The 19413-nt window shown below is 58.2% G+C and overlaps 1 protein-coding gene across 8 annotated transcripts in view; it reads left to right on the top strand.

Annotated features, from left to right (window-relative positions):
- The window catches only part of AMBRA1 (autophagy and beclin 1 regulator 1), a 166130-nt gene extending 148332 nt beyond the window's left edge, over positions 1-17798 (top strand). For 7 of the 8 annotated variants that reach the window (XM_061152848.1, XM_061152823.1, XM_061152879.1 and 4 more), the window contains 4 exons: positions 641-780; positions 8105-8197; positions 9699-9892; positions 16217-17798. In XM_061152848.1, the coding sequence (XP_061008831.1) occupies positions 641-780; positions 8105-8197; positions 9699-9892; positions 16217-16707 (918 nt within the window). In that variant the 3' untranslated portion in view covers positions 16708-17798. The other variant, XM_061152856.1, reaches the window with a different exon arrangement.
- Positions 17799-19413: the final 1615 nt, after the last annotated feature.

Here is a 19413-nt window from a genome sequence, read left to right as displayed (position 1 = left end):
AGAACCCGTCTGTTTAATGGTGACTTTATATACGCTAGAAAGAACTCGTGTACCTGTGTTTTCAAGAGGTCCCTTCTGCCTTGCTTCCTACATCTTACTGCATCTTTCAGTTTTCCTTAAGAATAGCAGTTTTAACATTGCTCTTAATTAGATGAATTAAGAATGTTCTCTGATATGGTCACCCCCTCCCGCCCCCCATCACCCTCAGTTCCCCGCTGCTGCCGGGAGAGTGCTATGGTTTCTGTGGTAACAGGGCTGCCGGGGGAGCTCGGCTTTCCCTGGTTTGTCCGGTCAGAGGGAAGGTCAGAGGGAAGTTCGGCAGCGCTTCCTGGTGCGCTGGGCTCTGCATGGGGCTCTCCAGCGGGTTAGGGGAAGGCGATGCAGTGAGACACGTTAGCGGCTGTGAGGTGAGCACAGCGAAGCTTCAGAGAAGTTCACATGGGCCCTGTGATTTCCTGACCAGTCCTCAGCCCTCACCTCAGGTAAGAGGGTCCCGCCCTCCCCTGTGCGTCCTGGGCTCTCAGACACATTCCCAGTCTAACCGTTTCCTTTCTTCCCTGCGGTTCACTTGCTTCAGGCCATCTTGGTAACAGACTGTTTCTCCTCCCATTCTCTTTTCTCCCCTCTCTCCCCCACCCAGAGAGTTTTCAACGTCCTTTACCCCATGCCTGCTGACCAGCGGAGACACGTCAGCATCAATTCTGCCCGGTGGCTGCCCGAGCCAGGGCTCGGCCTGGCCTACGGCACCAACAAAGGAGACCTGGTGATCTGCCGACCGGAGTGAGTGGCTCGCGGGGGCCAGGGGAGGGTGTGCAGGGGGCGTCCGGGCGGAGGCGTGCAGGGGGCGTCTGCGGAGGACTGGAGTCAGCAGCATTCACCTGTGGGTCTGGCTGGTGAGGTGGGGTCTTCCAGAGGGGAAATCCAAGCCTTGCTAGAGCCTGCCTCATTCTCGGCGTCACTCCTTAAAGGGTCCTTTCTGCCTCGGGAACGGTAACTCTCCATTCTGGAAATATTCAGAAGATTGGTGTAGTTACCAAGTGCTCTTAAATCTAAGGCAGTATTGTTTTTTTTTTTGTTTGTTTTCCCTTGTTATCTGGTTTCCTAGTGATAGTCAAGTTTCCCTGCAGGCAGAAGCATAGATATCAGTGATTCTTTTCTAAACCCTTTTTGAAAAATTCAGCAGGTGGTCTTGGGCTTGTGTAAATGCCTTAGACCCTAACTTAAGAAATAAAACCAAGAGAATAGCGTTAAGGCCCTAATTTGTCAAGCCACTGATCTCTGACAGCCTGGCTCTATCTGTGTCCTGCCTGTTTTCCTTTCTGCTTGGGCCTCCATCTCATAACAATGAAGGCAGATCGAAAAGCTCAGTTTAAAATGAAAATGATAATTCACTGGTCTTGATTGAAGGAGAGGGTGGGGAGGCGGTGGGGAACCAGGGCGTTGCTGTCTTACGTCCTTGGGTCACCTCCTTCCCCCTCCTCTGTTTTTCTGGGGCAGAGAGGTCCGTTCAGGCATCCTGTCACTCAGGGCCCTGGGAGTCCTGCAGGTCTGTCATCTGTTTCCAGAGCCAGCCAGGTGGGGAGACGCGAACTCTGTGCTTCAGTGTAGACCAGGCCGAGGGCTGCGTGGGCCACCTCAGGGATCCAGCCGATTAAGAGCCACATCTGCCTCCAGGCCCGCCCCGCTCGGTGCAGAGTCTTGTCCAAGGGGAGCCTGCAGAGCGCAGAGCAGGCACGGCCTGGCTGGTCTGCTAGGGTCTCTGGCTGTTGGGCGTGTCCACGTTGCCTTTCGATTGGGCCCTTGGTGATTTTTCCTAAAATGTGTGTTTGCGTCATTTCTGGTGGTCCAGGAAGGGACAGGTGGCTGAGCCCTGGACAGCCGAGCTAGGTCAGTGGCCCAGGAGAAAGAACGTCTGCTTCTGGCGACAGCTCTTTGATCCCACCTAGAATTTTCAGAGCCCCTTCCACAGGGAGGCGGCCATCTCAGCCCAACCTAGTCAGGCCGCTCCAGGCGCTGGAGGCTTCTTGGTTCAGCTGGCCACACTCTCCTGGACTCTGTGACTGCAGAGCCGGCCCTTTCACGAGCTCCTGGTGCCTTTCCAGAACACAGCCTGCCTCTTCACGATGGTGCCGCTGTTAATCCAGGCGCTGGGTCTGTCCGTTTCTGCCCTCCCCCCAGCCTGTCCATAGTCTTGGATCTGTCCGCCCTGAAGGATTTTACCCTACGTGCTGCCTTTCCCCAAAGCACAGGGCGCTGGTTGTCTAACTCCTCCTCCTCGCTTAGTCATTCACGAGAGGGCTCTGACAGGCACCTTTCCCGAAACTGGACACGCGTTCTGGGCTGTGGGCTCGCTCTCACCGGCCCTGTGGTCACGGGCCCTCCTTCCCCTCTTCCTGCAGGGCGTCCTTTCTAGCACTCTTGTCGTGTCTCTGGCTCCAGCTGCTCACCTTGTCCCACCCAGGCTCCCAGCCCCCTCTTTCCCAACAGTGGTCTGCTCTGAGCAGAGGCAGGATCTCTACTCCCAGTTTGTCATGGCCCCACAGAGGGTTTTACATCTGAAACCCCAGCCTACACACTCGGTGTGAGTCACAGACTCCTCAGCCAGACGTGAAGCTGGCTTTGGCCTCTCTTTCTCCCCATATGTCGTCTTCAGCATCCAGCGTCTCCGCGAGTGGGAACCATCTTGGGCTGCCTGGGGAGCTCTCTTCTTGTTTGTTTTTCTTTAGTCGCTCCGTCGGGCCTGACTCTCTGTGACCCCATGGACTGTAGCCCGCCAGGCTCCTCCGTCCACAGGATTCTCTCAGCAAGAATACTGGAGTGGGTCGCCATTTTCTCCTCCAGGAGATCTTCCCAACTCGGGTTGAACCCGTGTCTCCTGCATTGCAGGCGGATTCTTCACCACCGAGCCACTAGGGAAGCCTGGGGGGCTCTCTTCCCTACCAGCAAGTCAAGTCTCCTCCGTGACAGGAGAGCAGTCATGTTTGACACAACGAGCCGCGCCCCATCACAGACCTAGTTGTGGTGGACTCAGGGCGAGTTGGGCCTGCCTTTCTGGTGGTGTTCTGTGCTCCTGATGTCTTGGGTCATGTGGGTCAAAGCCCCATACCTTAGGGCCGATATTTCAGGGTAAATGAAGATGGGCGAGACTTTGTCCATCACCTTTGTCTAAAGGCTCTCCAGGTCTCCATCACCTTCGTTTCTGTACTTTAGGCAGGAAGTACCGTGAACAATATTCAGGTAGGAAGTTAAGACCCACCGCAGGTCTTCTGGTGGATCAGTGACAGAATGAGGTTTCCTAAGTTTGCCATCCAGAAATCTTTCCTGTAGCTGATTCTTAACCTTTATTTCAGTCAAAAACCGCTTTAGAATTCCAACAAAAGCAACATACTCTCTTCCGCAGAAAAATATACCACTTGCAATTCTGTAACTCTCTTAAGACCTCAGGTGAAGAAAGCACCTCTAGATCACCTTGAGGCATTTAAGTGTGTCAGGTGACTGAGGCAGTGGGAAATGAGCGAGGATAAGTGAGACCATGGACTTCTTTTTTTTAAATATTTTATGTATTTATTTGGCACCACCAGCCCTTCGCTGTGGCATGTGAGATCTTTAGTTGTGGTATGTGGGATCTAGTCCCCTGACCAGGGATCAAACCCCAGCCCCCTGCATTGGGAGCAGGAATCTTAGCCAGTGGGCCACCAGGAAATGTACATCTTTTGAACGCACTCTGAGTGGTCTCCAGCCCAGGATGAGGAGGACAAATATGAAAGTAGAAGCTCGGCATTGTCGCCTGCTGCCTGGCCCCGCGTGACACAGCTCCCTGGCACCCCCGTTCCCAAGGGCACAGCCAACCAGACAGCTGGGCCAAGATGACCGCCTTCCCTCCGAAACAGGTGGTTGTCTGCCTTCATCTCAGGCTCAGGCAGCTGCACCACATCATGTGCTTTCAGCCCTGTTCTTGATTTCCCCTCCACTGTCTTAGCCTTGACACGCTCTCCGAGCACTAAGACAGAGGTAACAAGCTTCTTGGGCATCTCCTGATGGGTTTTAAAAACCCACTTGACAGTAGGTGAAAAGAGCCTCAGGTAACACTCTGTCTCTCCAGGTGCAGCAATTCCTGGGACAGGTGAGGAGACGAGCCACTGTCCCTTCAGCCTGTACACAGAGCCCTTTCAGTGGCCGATAGCCCGGCTACCCGCCCCCCTCCTCCCCTTCCTAGCAGTGAGGTGCTCCTTTCTCCTTCATGCCCCGCTTCTCCCAAGCCACTCCTGTGCCTCTAGCTGGCCACCAGCCCAGCCAACACCCCACCAATAACCGCAGTGGGTGTGGCGTGCCAGATAGGCGTGAGGCGCTGCTTGCTCATTTCCAGCTTCATTGGGTCAGCCCTACAAATGGGCGGGGGGGGGGGGGTGCATCTGGGAAGACCACTGCACGTCAGAGTCCGCTCAGAAGGCAGAATTCAGAGACTTGTGTCAGGAGAAAAGGAGGTCGGGGGGAATCCTCTGGTGTTCCAGCAGTTGTTACTCAGCGCTTCCACTGCTGAGGGCCCGGGTTCAGATCCTGCTCAGGGAACTGACATCCCACAGGCTGCATGGCACGACTGTGCCCCACTGCCTCCCAAAAAAGACCTTCTTTCCAAGGAGAAAGCTGTGTGGAGTTTTCCAGGCCTCCACTGATAAATGAAAGAATGTCCTTAAAGGGAATATACCCTAAAAGTTGGGAGGTTTGGAGCCAGAGTCCTGTGTGAGAGCAGCTTGAGGGGTCGTTGGGCCAGGCCCAGAAGCACCGCTCACAGAGACCTGCTGGACGCAAGTCTGTTGAAACAGCCGACCCGACTGGCCTTCCCGTGCCTCTCCGTCCCTCTTTGTCCAGCTTCCAGGAAGGACCCAGAGCAGACAGTGGTGACTCACTCATCGTCCCTAAGGACCAAGGAGAAAGGAGAAGGTTGGCACTGTTCTTCAGCTGTGTGACATTGAGCATTGACCAGGGTTTCCATAGCCAGAGAGGGTTATCTTCAACTCTGTTCCCTGGTCCGGTGCCTGGCCTTTCAGCCACATGCACGACCTTGTCTTAGTCAAGCTGGTCTGACCCCAGAAGGTAGAACAAAGCGTGGCTCGCACTGGACCTCTTGGTGAGGAGCAGAGGGGATTGGGGTTGGGGGAAGAAGGGAGCTGCACATTGATAGTCCCCATGGCCCCTGGTCTGCTTGGCAGTTGACATCCTCAGTAAATGGCCAGAGTTTGCAGCTTGGGGCTGAGGACGCCGGCTGCCGGACGGGAAGTGTCTGAGGGGCTCTGGCTCGGCGTCCTGCTGGCAGTCGCCACTCAGGGAGTGCCTTCAGGGGGCCTTTCCCCCGAGACGGGAAGGAAGGGGCCTGGTCACCGCGGACGTGGTTCGGTGTGGGCTCCGTGTGAGCAGTTTGTCGTCACTCACCAGCCCGGGGTAGCAGGCGGTGCAGAGGAATTAGAGAGGAAGGACTTGGCGGGGACCCACATGGTAGCGCCGCTTGTCAATAAATCCTGACAAGTTTGTAAATCAGGCTCCCCGGCAGCTGGCTTCACATGGTGCCACACACAGCCCAGATCTGCTCATCAGAAGCTGTGGTGGTGGTTTCGTTTTCCAGGGGCCTCTGCTTGTGACTTCTGGCCTTGCCTCTTCCCTCAGGCCAGGTCGTCTCTCTCACCCTTGCCCTCCACCGCCCTGTAGTTCTCAGACACACACAAAAGTGGCTGAGTATTTGGTGACTCAACTCCCTGCAGCCTCGAGGAGAAACAGCCGCTGACTGAGACCCAGGAGACGTGGCCCACCGCACCCTGTGTGTCTGGGGGAGTGGCCGGGTTCGGGTTGAGGTGTCCGGGCTCCGGGTGCTGGCTGCAGTCCTGGCCTCCGGGCTTCTGCGAGAGGCAACTGCAGGTGTCACCGTTGTTTTCGTTTTAGTCACTCGGTCGTGTCCGACTCTTTGCCACCCCATGGACTGTAGCCCACCAGACTCCTCTGTCCGTGGGATTCTCCAGGCAAGACTACTGGAGTGGGTTGCCGTTTCCTTCTCCAGGGGATCTTCCCGACCCCAGGATTGAACCTGCGTCTCCTGCATTGGCAGGAGGGTTCTTTACCACGGAGCCAGCAGGGAAGCCCCAGGTGTCATTACCCTGAACTTTAATTCTTCTCTGATGTTCTTTTAGAAGGCGCGTCTGAAGGTCACTCCAGACCTGCCCTCTTAGTGGAGCTGGGGGCCGGGGGGTGGGGTGGGGTGAGATTAGTCCAGAGCAGAGAGAGGACAAGCCCTTTTGTGGCTGCGGCTCTTTCCCAGAGGTGGCGCCTCATTCCCGGAACCTTAGTGACCCTCTGGTGACGGGTTTGGGGCCTGCTCCCTCTCGCCTGAGGTGGCATGGCCTCCTGACATGCAGTTGCTCACCATGCAGGCCCCATCAGGTCCCTGTTGTATCTAATCCTCACATTTAGGAAGGACTAACCCTACGTCACCACCACCCCCCAACTCATCTTTTCCTGGCTGATCCTCACAACCCTCTGACTTCCGTTTCTTTGCTCTTTATTGAAGAAGTCGTGTTGTTATCATTCAGGATGGTGACCTAAGCCTCTAGGCTTTCATTGGAGCTTTTCTTAGTTCGAGCTGCCATAACAGAATACCACAGACAGGGTGACTTAATCACCAGAAATTTATTTCCTCCCGTTCTGGAAGCTGGGAGTCTGAGATCAGGTGCCAGCACGGTTGAGCTCTGGTGAGGACTCCTTTCCTGGCTGGTTGACAACCCCCTTCTCTCTTCTCGCTGTGTCCTCACGTGATGGAGAAAGAGAGTAAGATCTTTCTTTGTCTGTCCTTTATAAGGCCAGAGTCCTTTTGGATTAAGGTCCCAGTCTTATGACCTCATTTATTAACCTTAATTACCTTTTAAAGACCCTCTATCTCAGGGGTAGGGTTTCAACATGTGAATTTGAGGGAATTCCGTCTGCAGCAGACTGCGCTGCTTTTCAAGCCCGTTGTGCGTGCCCTGACCCTCACCCTCTGAGGAGCAGAGCTGGCCGTTTTGTCTCTTGCAGTCTTCACGGACACCGGAGTACTAATCACAGGGCTCAGAGACACCTCTTTCCCAACTCTTTACCCTCTCATCTCCTCACCACCAGCAGCACCCCACCCTGAGCCCTGTGACGGGTGTAGGTAGCATCTTTTCCAGTGGGGAATCTTTAAAATTAAAGTTAAGGCGTCTTGCGTCTTGGCACACACCGCTGGCAGCCAGGCTTGCTGCCTGAGGAGGCACTTCAGTCTAGAAAAATAAGAGGCCCCCGCCTCCCTCCTAGCAGTTGTGCCTGGGTGAGAGTGTGATAAAGTGCCCGACACTCCACTGCAGGGAAAGGAGGAGCCGGGGCCAGGCCGGCAGCTGGGAGAACTTGATGGACAGAAACTCCTTTCTCTGCCATCAGCTGCCCAGCCTTTTGCCGCTGGAGTCCCTCTCCTCACCCCAGCTCCTGGAGAGGCTCATGAGCCCTCCCAGGTCATCTTCAGCTCTCCCTGTTGCTTTTCCAGCCTCTACCTGGCAAAGGAGGCTCTCAGGCCAGAGTAGAAAGAGATGTGGGCCTCTCTGGCTCAGCAGGAGCTTTTTCCTGTTAGCCTTCTGAGCTCCAGGCAAAATAAAAATGTCAGGGTGCCCTCATCTGCCTTTCTCCTGGCCCTGTGGCTGTAGGGGAGGCCCAGTGGTGAAAGCCTGCACTCACGTCCTGAGCACTGAGCACACCCTTCAGACAGGCAGGCTGTGGCACTTGGCATCTCCAGGGCGGCCTTAGCCCCTGTCTTGTGTGGCTGAAGAGTATGCAGAACTCGCTGCCTGTGACGGGCGTGGCTATCTTTTTGCTTCTCTCAGCCCCCAAGAGGAGCCTGTCAGACTTTGGGTGATGGAAGAGGCTAAAGCCGCCACTCCAGGCATCGGGGCCGTTGGAGATACATCAGGCTGCTCGGCACTGAGCATCCTCATGGAGCATCTCTTCCCAGCCTCAGCCCAGTCCCAGGAGAGAGGAAGGAAGGAAAAGGAGCGAGGCGTTCTGGCCATTCTCTAATGTCTTCCACTCTGTCTCCTTCCCAACTGATTTCCAGGGCCTCGAACTCTGGTGTTGAGTACTACTGGGACCAGCTGAATGAGACGGTCTTCACTGTTCACTCCAGCAGCCGAAGCAGCGAGAGGCCTGGGTGAGTTTGTGAAGGAGGCCGCTGGCCGTCCCTCCTGCTCCAGTGGGTTCGGAGCGGTGCCCTCACGCCTGGCTCTGTGGGTGTCCCTTCTCAACGAGAGCAGCTCTCTTTGCTCAGCTTCACACTTTGAGCTTTTGTACGTGGTTCTGTTCAAGAAAAGCGTTTCATGGCTAAGAAAAAGACCAAAACCTCTGCCCTCCGAGTCTCGATTGAAGACCAGCTAGGACCCCATCCAGCCCCCCGGTCCTGGCCGCGATGTCCGGGGAAGCCACAGTGAAGAGAGAGCTCTGGAGAGGGATGCCCTCCCTAGGAAATTGCTCGCGGGCAGCCTCCCATGTGACCCAGGCCTCGGGGACCAAGCTGCCCAGAGCTGCAGCCCAGGGACAAACCCTCCCCAGGGGCCACTTAGTAGGAACCTGGTGCTGATCCTCCCATCATTTAATTCGTTAATGGAGACGAAAACGTTCTGAGAAAACAAAGCACTGGGTCAGTGGTAAAGCCAAAGCACTCACTGCTTCCTCGAGGAAGTCCCGGGCACAGTCCCCAGAAACAGTCACTGCTTCCTTGGGGAAGTCCTGGGCACAGTCCCCAGAAACAGTCATTGCTTCCTCGAGGAAGTCCCGGGCACGGTCCCCAGAAGCAGTCACTGCTTCCTCGGGGAAGTCCCGGGCGCAGTCCCCAGAAACAGTCGCTGCTTCCTTGAGGGAGTCCCGGGCACAGTCCCCAGAAACAGTCACTGCTTCCTCGAGGAAGTCCCGGGCACGGCCCCCAGAAACGGCTGCAGCCAGGACGGTTGGTGCCCGCCATGAACACCGCAGGCCCCCTCCGCTGCCAGCTCTTGCCGCCCTGAGGGTCTGTGCCCAGGACGTGCCCAAGGAGGGGGGGCTTTGGGCCGGGCCTCACTCTCGGCAGCTGGTTCTCCCTGCTGCTTAGGAGGACCCCCAAACAGCCCCAGTAGGAGTCCTGTGGAGTCCTATGGAGTGGAAGTTCCAAGAATTTAAACTGGAATCTTGTCAGCATGTCGTTGGAAGGAGGAAAAGCTGAAGCGAGGGCCACTTGTGCTGCTCACCCTTGGTCCCTGGGCTTCTAGCCGCTCAGCTGGTGGCTTCCTGAATCTTGAGTGTCTTTTAAGATCAGCCATCTCTGCCTCCCCAGAAAGGCCCTCATTGTTTGAGTGACTGGACCAGCCGTCTGCAAAAGATGGATGGTTCTGCCACTTCCTTTTCACCGTCCCAGGACGTGGACTGATCTGGAGGAGGACACGTGCAAGTTAGCCGGCTGCGGGAGGCCGCTGTGGGCGTGGGCCTCGCCTGCTGGGCGTGGGCCTTGCCTGCTGGGCGTGGGCCTCGCCTGCTGGGCGTGGGCCTCGCCTGCTGGGCGTGGGCCTCGCCTGCTGGCCCTGGCTCGGCCTGCGCCGTGAGTTCGGGCGCAGAGCAGTCAGGGTTCTGTGGGACTGCTGTCCCCAGCCCTGCCCGACTCCCGTCTGCCTTTCTGTCCCTAGCACCAGCAGAGCCACGTGGAGGACAGACAGAGACATGGGCCTGATGAATGCCATCGGCCTGCAGCCCCGGAACCCCACCACGTCGGTGACGTCTCAGGGCACCCAGACTCTGGCCCTACAGCTGCAGAACGCGGAGACCCAGACAGAGCGGGAGATACAGGAGCCGGGGACGGCAGCTTCAGGTCCTGGTGAAGGTAGGAGCCGTGTAACGCTAGAGGGGAAATAAGCCAGCGGGGAAGGGAGGTTGGTGGTTAGGACCATTCTTGCCCCCCTCTGAGGCTCCTGCCCCCTACGCAGACAGGTGGTGCTGGGAGCGTGACATGGCTGCCAGGGCGGGCACCCCTCCCACGGCGACAGCGCTCAGCACCTCCTTGGACAGGAATGTCACTTCCCTGATATGGGCCACCTGTTACAGCCTCCCGGCTACTCTTAGAGCTTGGCCCAGCCCCCAGCAGGGACCCTGACCTCCTTATCCTCTAAAACTTGCAGGGCTCAGAGAGTCACAGAAAAGGCAAGAGGGACGCCCTACTGCAAACTCACATGCCAGAGAACTGCCAGGGCCACCACCACCACCCCCTGCCCCCACCTGGGGTAGCTGTCTTCTCTCTCCAGCCCGGCCGATCGGGAGGCCGTTACACACACGCGTCTTTCACGGCCGTTGGGGCTGCAGCCTGGCTCACGATCAGCCCCTTCCTCTCAGCTGTGGCAGGCGTGGCTCGGCCGTGGCTCTGTGCTAGCCTCACGCTGCTGAGAACCAATTAGCACCTCCCTGCGTAGCGCTCAGGCCCCCTTTGGAATGTGTCGGCAGCTGTGTTAAATAGGCTGTTCACACCCGGTCGGTCTCCTTGCACCCCACCCCGGCCCCTGGCTGCTCCCAGCTCCAGACACGGCAGCCTCCAGACAGTCCTGTCATCTCTAGGTCTGTGGTAAGCCACCTGCTCAGGAGAGACCAGAAGACAGGTGTGCTTTGGGCAGAGGAGCAGATCGGCGTGTGTCCCCTCAGGGCACAGCTTCTATGCTGCAGCCTCGCCCTGGGCACTGTCCCGTGGCTGCCACGAGCTGCCACGTCTTGCAGCCACGTCCCTTTCCGTCTGTGGCCCGGGCGCTTCCTCCATCTGTTGGATGGAAACCCCCGGTGTGGGCGGAGCGGCCGGAGCAGCCCGAGCCTCACCAAGGAGGAGAGCGCGCCAGCACCTCCCGCCAGCCCCGGGCAGATCCTGGTCTGGGAGGCCCCTCTGCCGTGTTCACGTGGCCCCTTCCTGTCCTCTGCATCAGCTGCTGCGGCTAGAGACGGGCCTTGGTGCTTCCCCGAGGAGCTGAAGTCTAGAGCAGGAGGCAGGCACCCAGCGGGTAGTGACTTCTCGTGATTAGGACCTCGGGGCTGCAGAGGAGGGGGAGCCGCACCCCGGCTCGGGGAGGACTCCTGGAAGAGGCGACCCTGAGCTGCACCTTCCGGGATGAGGCGGAAAATGCCAGGCAAAGTGGGGTGCGGAGGAGGACAGGCACTGCTCGCAGAGGGGACAGCACCTGCAAGGGCACCATGCTCAAAACCGACAGTCTGCACCAAGGACCTCTGGGGGCCTTTTGTTTGTGGCCGGTCAGCGCTTGTTGAGAACTGAGGCTGGACGCGCGGGGAGGGCAGGTTACAGGAAGCTGGTTCTGGAGGGAGGCCTCCGCCCTGAAGGTCGAGTGCAGGGGGGCTGCCCACCTGAGAAGAAGGGCATTCTCCCGTGTTTTCATCTGCCAAAGATGCCCTGGTTATTTCTTGACTCGCATCAGCTTGTTTCTGACCTCCAGTAAATTATGATTGTAAGTGCCTTTCTTCATGGTTGGGGGTGGGGAGGATGAGCTGGCAGGAGGCAGAAGAGTCTCTTTTCCAGTTTCAGAAGCCAGAACTTCATTCTCTCCCAGTCTCCTCCCCGCAAAGCAGAGCGGTTGGTGGAGGACAAGCCCTTCAGAGGCCAGAGGCGCTTTTCAGGGGGCAGTCAGGAGGGGAGCTGTGGCCGAGTAGCTGAGATAGCTCACTGCATCTCTCTGTGGCCCAACGACCTTAGCCTGGAGCTTTGGACCTCTGGCTTTGAAAGGGACAAGGTCATAGTGCCTTGCAGAAAGCCCGTGCCTAGAAAGAAGGGGAGCAGATGTGTGGGGCATTGAGCAACAAGCCAGCCTCTTCTCTCCTGGGTCCGGGAGCCTCGTCCTGGGGTGCTTCGCCCTTGACTGCCATCCACTGCTGCCGCTCTGGTAGGGGAAGCTGGAGTCGGGGTCTCCTCGGGCTCAGGCTTCCTCCCTGGTCTGCTTCCCCCATCTAGCAGGCAGGCACGGCAGCTTTCTCTCTCTCTCTCACTCGCACACACATTTCCCCTCCTCTCCCCCCAGCCCCCACCCCCAGTCAGCAAAGTAGTGGCCACATCTGCAGAAGCAGTAGAAGAGACTGCTCGTCAAGCTGGTTAACTCTTCCTCTGGGCTCAGCTAGAAAGCAGGCCCTGTGGGATTACCCCTGTGCATCCCTCCACACGTCAGTGGCCCAGGCGCCTTAGGTGGGCAGCCGACTCCACGGCGGCAGTTGCCGTTCAGTGGCCCGTCTCTGAGCCCTGTCCCATTGGCTAGCGCTGAAGGGTTCTCAGCTACTCCTCATGTTCATGTTGGATAGGAATTTTATTAAAATCCATTCAGTTCTGCCTAGGACTTCCCGGAGGAGCCCTCCATGGGGGGAGTTGGCAGGTGTTGACTTTTTTTGCTGGTCCAGCTTTAAAGCTTCCCTGCCCTGTCACTCCAAAAGCGAGGGGCGGCATCCCGGGCTCTGCGTTTGCTCCCAGCACTGACACCGTGCCTGCCTGGCCTGCAGTGGACCCTCCGCAAATGTGGAACGAATGAACTGACTCGAGGCAGGGCCCTGCCCCCAGCCTGGCTGTGCTGCACTATTCAGGAGCCCACGGCTCTGCCCCGACCACGGGGAAAGGTTGCCTGGACCTTTCTGTTGTCTGGGGACGACAGTAGTACGGCTGCAGGAACCTGGGCCGTGGACCAGGGAAAAGCAACCGTGAGGGGGAGGGGCAGGGTGCCCCTGAGATCAGGACGGGCAGCTCCTCCCCTGACGCAGCCTGGCCCCCTCGTCCGGGCGGAGAAACCCCAGAACTGGCCATCACGGGAAGTTCCTGATGCCACCCTGGCCTCTGCATCCAGAACGTACCTTGCCAAGGAAATGATCTCGTGTCAACACGAAATCAGTCTCCCATTTTTCAAAGACAAAAAGAAATGCTTTTGCTGCAGGGAAGGCGGCAGCAGACTTAACTCCTGTGGCCGCCCCTGCTCCTGGAGCGTAGGTTGGATCCCTGACCACAGCTGCCACTCCCCGCGGGCCCCAGGGTGCTCCCCTCTGGAGGAATGTGCTGGCGGTCCACCTTGGCTCTCAGCCTTGGCTCAGAGCTCCCAGGAGGGAGGCCCAGCCCCCCGCTCTGGCTGAAGCTCCCCGCACCCAGCCCTGAGGAAACCGTTAGTGTGTGTGTTTTAAACACTTCTGTCCAATCTTTAGTACTAGTGTTGTATTAGGCGCCGGGAATCCAGAGGGAATCAGATTGAGAGAAGAAACCACCTCTCTTCCCTCACACATTAAGTTCAGAAAGGAGACGGACGTGGAAGTACACCCCCAGAGCAGAGGGTAACACATGACCAGATTTTGGAGGTCCCCTGAAGGCCGGAGAAGGAAATGGCAACCCACTCCAGTATTCTTGCCTGGGAAATCCCATGGATGGAGGAGCCTGGTGGGCTACAGTCCATGGGGTCACAAAGAGTTAGACACGACTGAGCGACGTCACTTTCACTGAAGGCTGGAATGCCTGTAGGCAGTCTGGGAGCCCTCAAGTCACCCACACACTCATTTGACAGGTAGACTCCAAGTGCAAGCCCAAAGGGGATCAAAACATAGTCTGAGGCCATCAGGGACCTGGAGCCAAGAAGGGAGAGACTCTGCCGTGGAGAGGTGCGGGCCCTGCAGGGCTCAGAGAAGAGGCAGCGATGCCCCGCAGGGGCCTGGCCGGGGCGGGACGGGGGCAGGGGCGGGCACTGGCCTGAGAACAAGTGGCCTTGGGCCATGGGGCAGCGGGCCGGTGTGTGACAGGGAGGACCCCCACGGAGTGTGCAGGCAGTCTGGGGGGGTGGGAAGAGGGGTGGTCAGGGAAACAGCTCGGACCCGACCAGAGGCCCGTGAGCATCACAGTGAGCATCCTCACCGCTTTGAGGACTCGGGATTGCTGGGTTTTGAAGAGTATAGACTCAACCAGAACCCAGTGGCTCCCAGCGGAATTAGGACGGCAGCAGTAACAGCGCGGAGGCCGGGCGGAAGGGGAGAGACACCCACAGACCCTTTCGGACAGACAGCTGCAGTGACAGACGGCCGGGACCGCAGGTACCGGTGAGCGGGAACGGGCACAAGGGCCTGGAGTCAGGCGCCCAGAGCTGTGCTGGGGCCTGACTGACAGCTCCCTGAGGGCCCCCAGCGGCCCTGCCCGGCTTTGGGAAGAGTGTTCACCGAGCAGGGTGCCTGGCCAGGGAGCACCGATGCCAGCAGGCCGGGGGCCAGCCCGCTGCTCACCCCGGGCCAGGCTGGGGAGCCCTGATGCATGGGGCGCTTGGAAAACCGTGGCGGTGGCAGTGAGTGCCAGGGTCCCCCGGGCCCTCCCCAGGCAGCCCTTTTGGCTCACAGGGTAGACGCTCTGCTGGCAGCAAGGCCCTGGGTTGCCCGTTCCTCTCACCCCTCACCCGCTACTGGCGGCTTTTCCCCTGAGAGGAGTGCTCAGAGTCGTTCAGGTTCTCTCTCCCCTGCCCTTGGAGTTGGCCTGAGCTGCCTAAGGGGAAGGCGCCTAAAGCAGCTGTCTTGAGGGGTTGGAGGTGGGAGGGTAGAATTTACCAGAAAGTCTGGAGAAAAGCAAGCTGGATAGCAGCGAAAGCCTTGGTGGAGTCCCTGCTCAGTGCTGGGGAATGCTGTCTCTCCGAGGATGGACCGCCAGCACATGCCGCCATGCACCCGCCAGGACAGAGGGGGCTGCCGGGACGTTGGCACAGCTGGGTTGCCCAGACGGTGCCTGGATGCCCAGCTTTGACCAGGCAAGCAGGGGGACAAGGCACTGGATGGTGCGGCAGCAGAGAAAGTCTTGCAAAGATAGCAACTGACAACAAATACTGCCAAAAGTTCAAAACTATCGAAGCCGCCCAAACTGCAAAGTCCCCAAGTGGCCAACAAACAGGCAAAGGAAACAAACCCGTCCATAGTTTGGTGGAGCAGCCCTGGCCGCCTGGGAGCCTTGATCATAGCTGCCCACAGTCTTAAACCATGCAACCTGCCAGTGAGGGCTGAGCACAAGTCAGAGTAAGGCCCTGCGGGGCGGGGCTCTTCCTGCAGAGTCCGGGTTACAGCAGCCACCACGGAGCACCCGCTGTGGACAGATGCTTAACGGGCGTCATCTCATTCCCTCCGCCTGGCGCTGTGCAGGCTGGATGTTTTCATCCCTGTTTTGCAAGTCAGAAAACTGAGGAAATGTGGGTGGCAAGGGATTTATCCACGGTCACACAGCTAGTGAATGGCAGAACCGAGATCTGAGCCAGTGTCATCTGCCCCCTTCAAGAAGATGCTCAGGCTCTTGGGGAAAGAGCAGGACCTTCCCTGTTCCTCCCTCGAGATGCAGTCTGAAACGTCAGGCCGGGGCAGTTGGCTGCCCCCAGGGAAACATGAGGGTATCGGGCATCCGGCCCCGCGAGAACAGTACGTGGGAAAGTGGGACATTAAGAGGAGACAGAATGCCTTCGAAGGAACACTTGAAAATTGTCTTCCTCGTGTGCATTTAGAAAGTGACATAAACAGAAGAATGATGGAGAGAGAGAACACAGCTTTGAAAAGGTGCCGAGCGGAACGTTTGTCTTCTAGACGCACCCTGTAGAGTGCCCTTGCTTTCCAAACACCAGACATGGACCCTGTCCCAGGCCCAGGCCCAGGCTGTCCCTACTAGGCTGTGTGAGACAGGAAGAGGCAGACAGCACCGGCTCTCTGGGCTGTCTCTGTGGGATGCAAGACCAGCCTGCCTCTGGTGTCCAAGGGGTTGAAGGCTAAGACTCCCAGATTCCAGTCCAGGACTCACTCTTAACCACCTGAGCAGTCTCAGCGCTCTAGGCTGAAGTGTGAATTAGGATTGTGTGGGGCATCTTATCTAGCTTCCAAGTCCCTGACTTATTCTTTTTTTTTTTTCCTGGCTGCACCATGCGGCCTGTGGGATCTTAGTTCCCAGGCCAGGGATCGAACCCGTACCCTGCCGCGCCCCCCCCCCCCCCCCCCCCCCCCCGGAAGCACAGAGTCTTAACCACTGGACCACCAGGGAAATTCACTTGATTGATTCTTGCAATGAGGGGTTGGCCACCGCATTGCTTCTGCCCATAGCTAGAATCCGCCGGGTCCTCCTAGCTCTGGCCTGCCTGACTCAGGCCCAGGCCAGCGGCTGATTCCCTCCCTTCTGCTTTGTACCTTCCAGGGGAGGGCTCGGACTATGGGGCCAGCGGGGAAGACGCGCTCAGCAGGATCCAGCGGCTGATGGCTGAAGGGGGCATGACGGCCGTGGTGCAGCGCGAGCAGAGTACCACCATGGCCTCCATGGGCGGCTTCGGCAACAACATCATTGTCAGCCACCGCATTCACCGCAGCTCCCAGACAGGCGCGGAGCCAGGGGCCGTGCGCACGCCCTCGCCGCAGCCCTCCACCTCTCGGGGGATGCTCCCAGAAGCCGGGCAGCTGGCAGAGCGAGGCTTGAGCCCCCGGACAGCCTCCTGGGAGCGGCCCGCTACCCCTGGGCGGGAGCCTGCCCTGCCCCCCTCCTCCCCGGCCCCTCCTCCCGCCCCCCTCCCCAGCACCGAGGGACCAACCCCACAGCGCTGCGGCCTGACCAACAACAACCACCTTCCTGACGGCGGGGGCAGCGGCAGGGGGGAGGCCGCGGGCCCCAGCGGGGAGCCACGGAACAGGTAGAGACAGGCGTGCCCTGGTGCCTCCCCTTGAACCGCTGAGCAGAAACCGGACCTCACAGCTGACTGGGAACCGAGCGCGCAGAAGAGCCGTGGGCTGCGTCAGGGAACAGGAACGCGAGGGTGGGGGTCAGGAGGGCGTCCATCCGGGGCAGCAGGGAGTGAGGCGGTGCAAGGGGCCAGGTTTGCCTCGGGGACTAGACCCTTCCAGGATCTGGGGCCCAGGGGTGTCCCAGACTGCCGTGCTCCTTGCGAGTGGAGGAGGAAGTCAGTGTCCCTGCCACGCACCGCCCCACCCCCCTTCTCCTAGAACTAAGGCTCAAGGGACTCAGCCCTGGGCAGAGACCCCCCGGGAGGGTGAACAGTCTTCCAGATCAGGGCCCGACCGTCCTGGCCAGTGGCCAGTGGGGCAGCTTCTCCCTGTTCACCTGTCGTGCAGGCAGAGCCACCGGGAGCCCTAACGCAGGAGGAGCGGTCCGGCCCCCAGAAACCACCTCCATCTCTGAGCCTTCCAGAGCTTCGGCCCCTTGATCATCTTCCCCCACAGAGACCACAGTCAGGGGTCAGGCCCGGCTCCCGGACTCCTGAGCACGGGGACTTCTGCACTTACGGTGGGGGCCAACCATGGAGTGGGGGGCAGCCTGCTTGCCCGAGACGGGATGGAGTCAAGGGACAGTGGGCAGGTCCTCACTCAGGAGTGGGGGGTGTAGGCTGGCCAGCCCCCAGGGCTTGTCCACCAAGCTCCTCCTTCCCCACCACCCCCAAGGCCCTCAGAGCAGCACCTGTGGGTGTCAAGTGTTAGCTGAGCCTAGGCCAAAGCCAGCCCAAGGCTGGGGGAGGGGTGAGACTCCGGGTCAGAATGTGAGGTCTTGGTCTGTGATTTAAGGTGTTGCATGTGGAATCTTGAACTGTACGTGTAGTTTCTAGTGGAGAAATCAAGGCTCTGATTATTTTGTTTTTAGTATGAAAAATGTGATTACTTTTCTGTTTGTAACTCATCATAGAAACATTGTGGTGGGAGGAGAGGGGATAGTCTGACTGCTAATGAGGGAAACACCAAAGATCTACATCATTAAAATGATGACATGCCCCTCACCGGTCTCCTCTCTGTTTGTTTCCACGGGGGATGGAGGGAGCGGGTGGCGGTGGGGGCAGGGGCCGTGGGGCTGGGCTGCCCCGGTTCTCAGGGCACTGCCCCTGGTGCTGCTGTCCTGGGCGGGGAGCCCCGTGATGCCTCAGCAGAAGCCACTCAGGTAAGAGCTGCCACGCCTGCTTCATGCTGCACCCGTGTTCCGCCACTGCCTGCTTCTAGGAGCCTGCTAAGGTTTGGGGCATCCTGCACGGTAACAGGTGGGTAGGTAAGAATGCTGGGAGGTCACTCATCTTGGCTGCTTCCTACTCAGGATGATGGGCCTGGAGTGAAGAAATCACTGACCGGAAAGCTGGCTCCCCAGCAGTCCTGTAAAGCACGTGTCATGGGTGTCTGGGGTGGCCCGCAGGGAGCGGGCCTTACCTACAGGTATCCTCCCAAGATGCCATGCGCTGGGGGCTTGGGTTTCCCTTTGCTTTGTGTCAGGGCAGTGGCCCAGGGGTCTGCTGTGGTCATGGGTCTTGGCCATGTGAGTTTTAAACCAGTTGGCGAAAGAAGGATACTTGTTCCCTCTCTCACAGGGGGGACACGGAGATCAGAGCCACCTCCAGGGCTATTTGCAGCAACAAGTACTTCTCGAGTAACTTTTGTTGTGTTCAACTCTGTCCCAGACACTGTGGGGCATACAGAAGTCTGCTCTGCCCCAGCAGAGATGGAACCGCAAGATCAAAGCAAATAATACGAGACCATGTGAAGAGTTACATGGTGAGGAGCACTAGAATTTTATTTAAAGTAGTAGTATTATAGCACGCTCTGGACCAAGAGACACATCAACTAGCTGTGTGGCCTTGGGCAGGCCACTTGCCTTTTCTCTTGCTTCATTTTTCCGGATAGGAGGTCGGGCTTATTCTCTGCAGCCTCCTAAAGTTACTTCCAGCTCTGAGAGCACTGGGGTGGTAGGAGGAGGCCTCCTTGGAGAGGTGAGATTTGAGTTACACATTAAAGGATGGAAGGAGAATGGCGCCCCCTGCAGTGCCTGCCCTCCACCCAGCCCTCCCCTCTGTGGGAGGAAGAATTTCGTGGTCTGAGTGGGGACTCTGAATTTGTTGATTGTAAAGTGTGTGCTGAGGATTCAGTGTTTATCATTTCAGACCTTTCCACAAACCCTCTGCGGTGGGTACACACAGCTCACTGGTGGAGCCAGGGTCTGAACCTAGATGGGACCCTGATGTGCTCTGGGAAAAAAGGGGTAGGAGGAGGCCTTGTGGATGAAGTGACCTAAATTCAGTCCTGCCTGGCCTTGCCTCTGTCCTTACTGGTCAAGCATGAGCCCAGCCCCTACCTGTTGGAGACCCCTGTCAACACCTCCCATCCCCACACCATCCCCTTCCCTTAGAAAGCCCTTGTCTGCATGGGTAGAGCCTCCATGGGCCCCCTTGCTTATAATGATAAGGTTGCAGGGTCAGTGGGGCAGAACTCAGCAATCCCAACTGGAGATGAGGCAACAGGTTCCCAGCAGTTCTGTGGACCCAAGATGGGCTTCCCTCATGACTCAGTTGGTAAAGAATCCGCCTGCAATGCAGGAGACCTAGGTTCAATCCCTGGGTTGGGAAGATCCCC

This window comes from Dama dama, chromosome 1 (genome assembly GCF_033118175.1).
Source record: "Dama dama isolate Ldn47 chromosome 1, ASM3311817v1, whole genome shotgun sequence".
NCBI lineage: Eukaryota > Metazoa > Chordata > Mammalia > Artiodactyla > Cervidae > Dama > Dama dama.
This window is presented reverse-complemented; position numbering and strand designations above follow the sequence as displayed.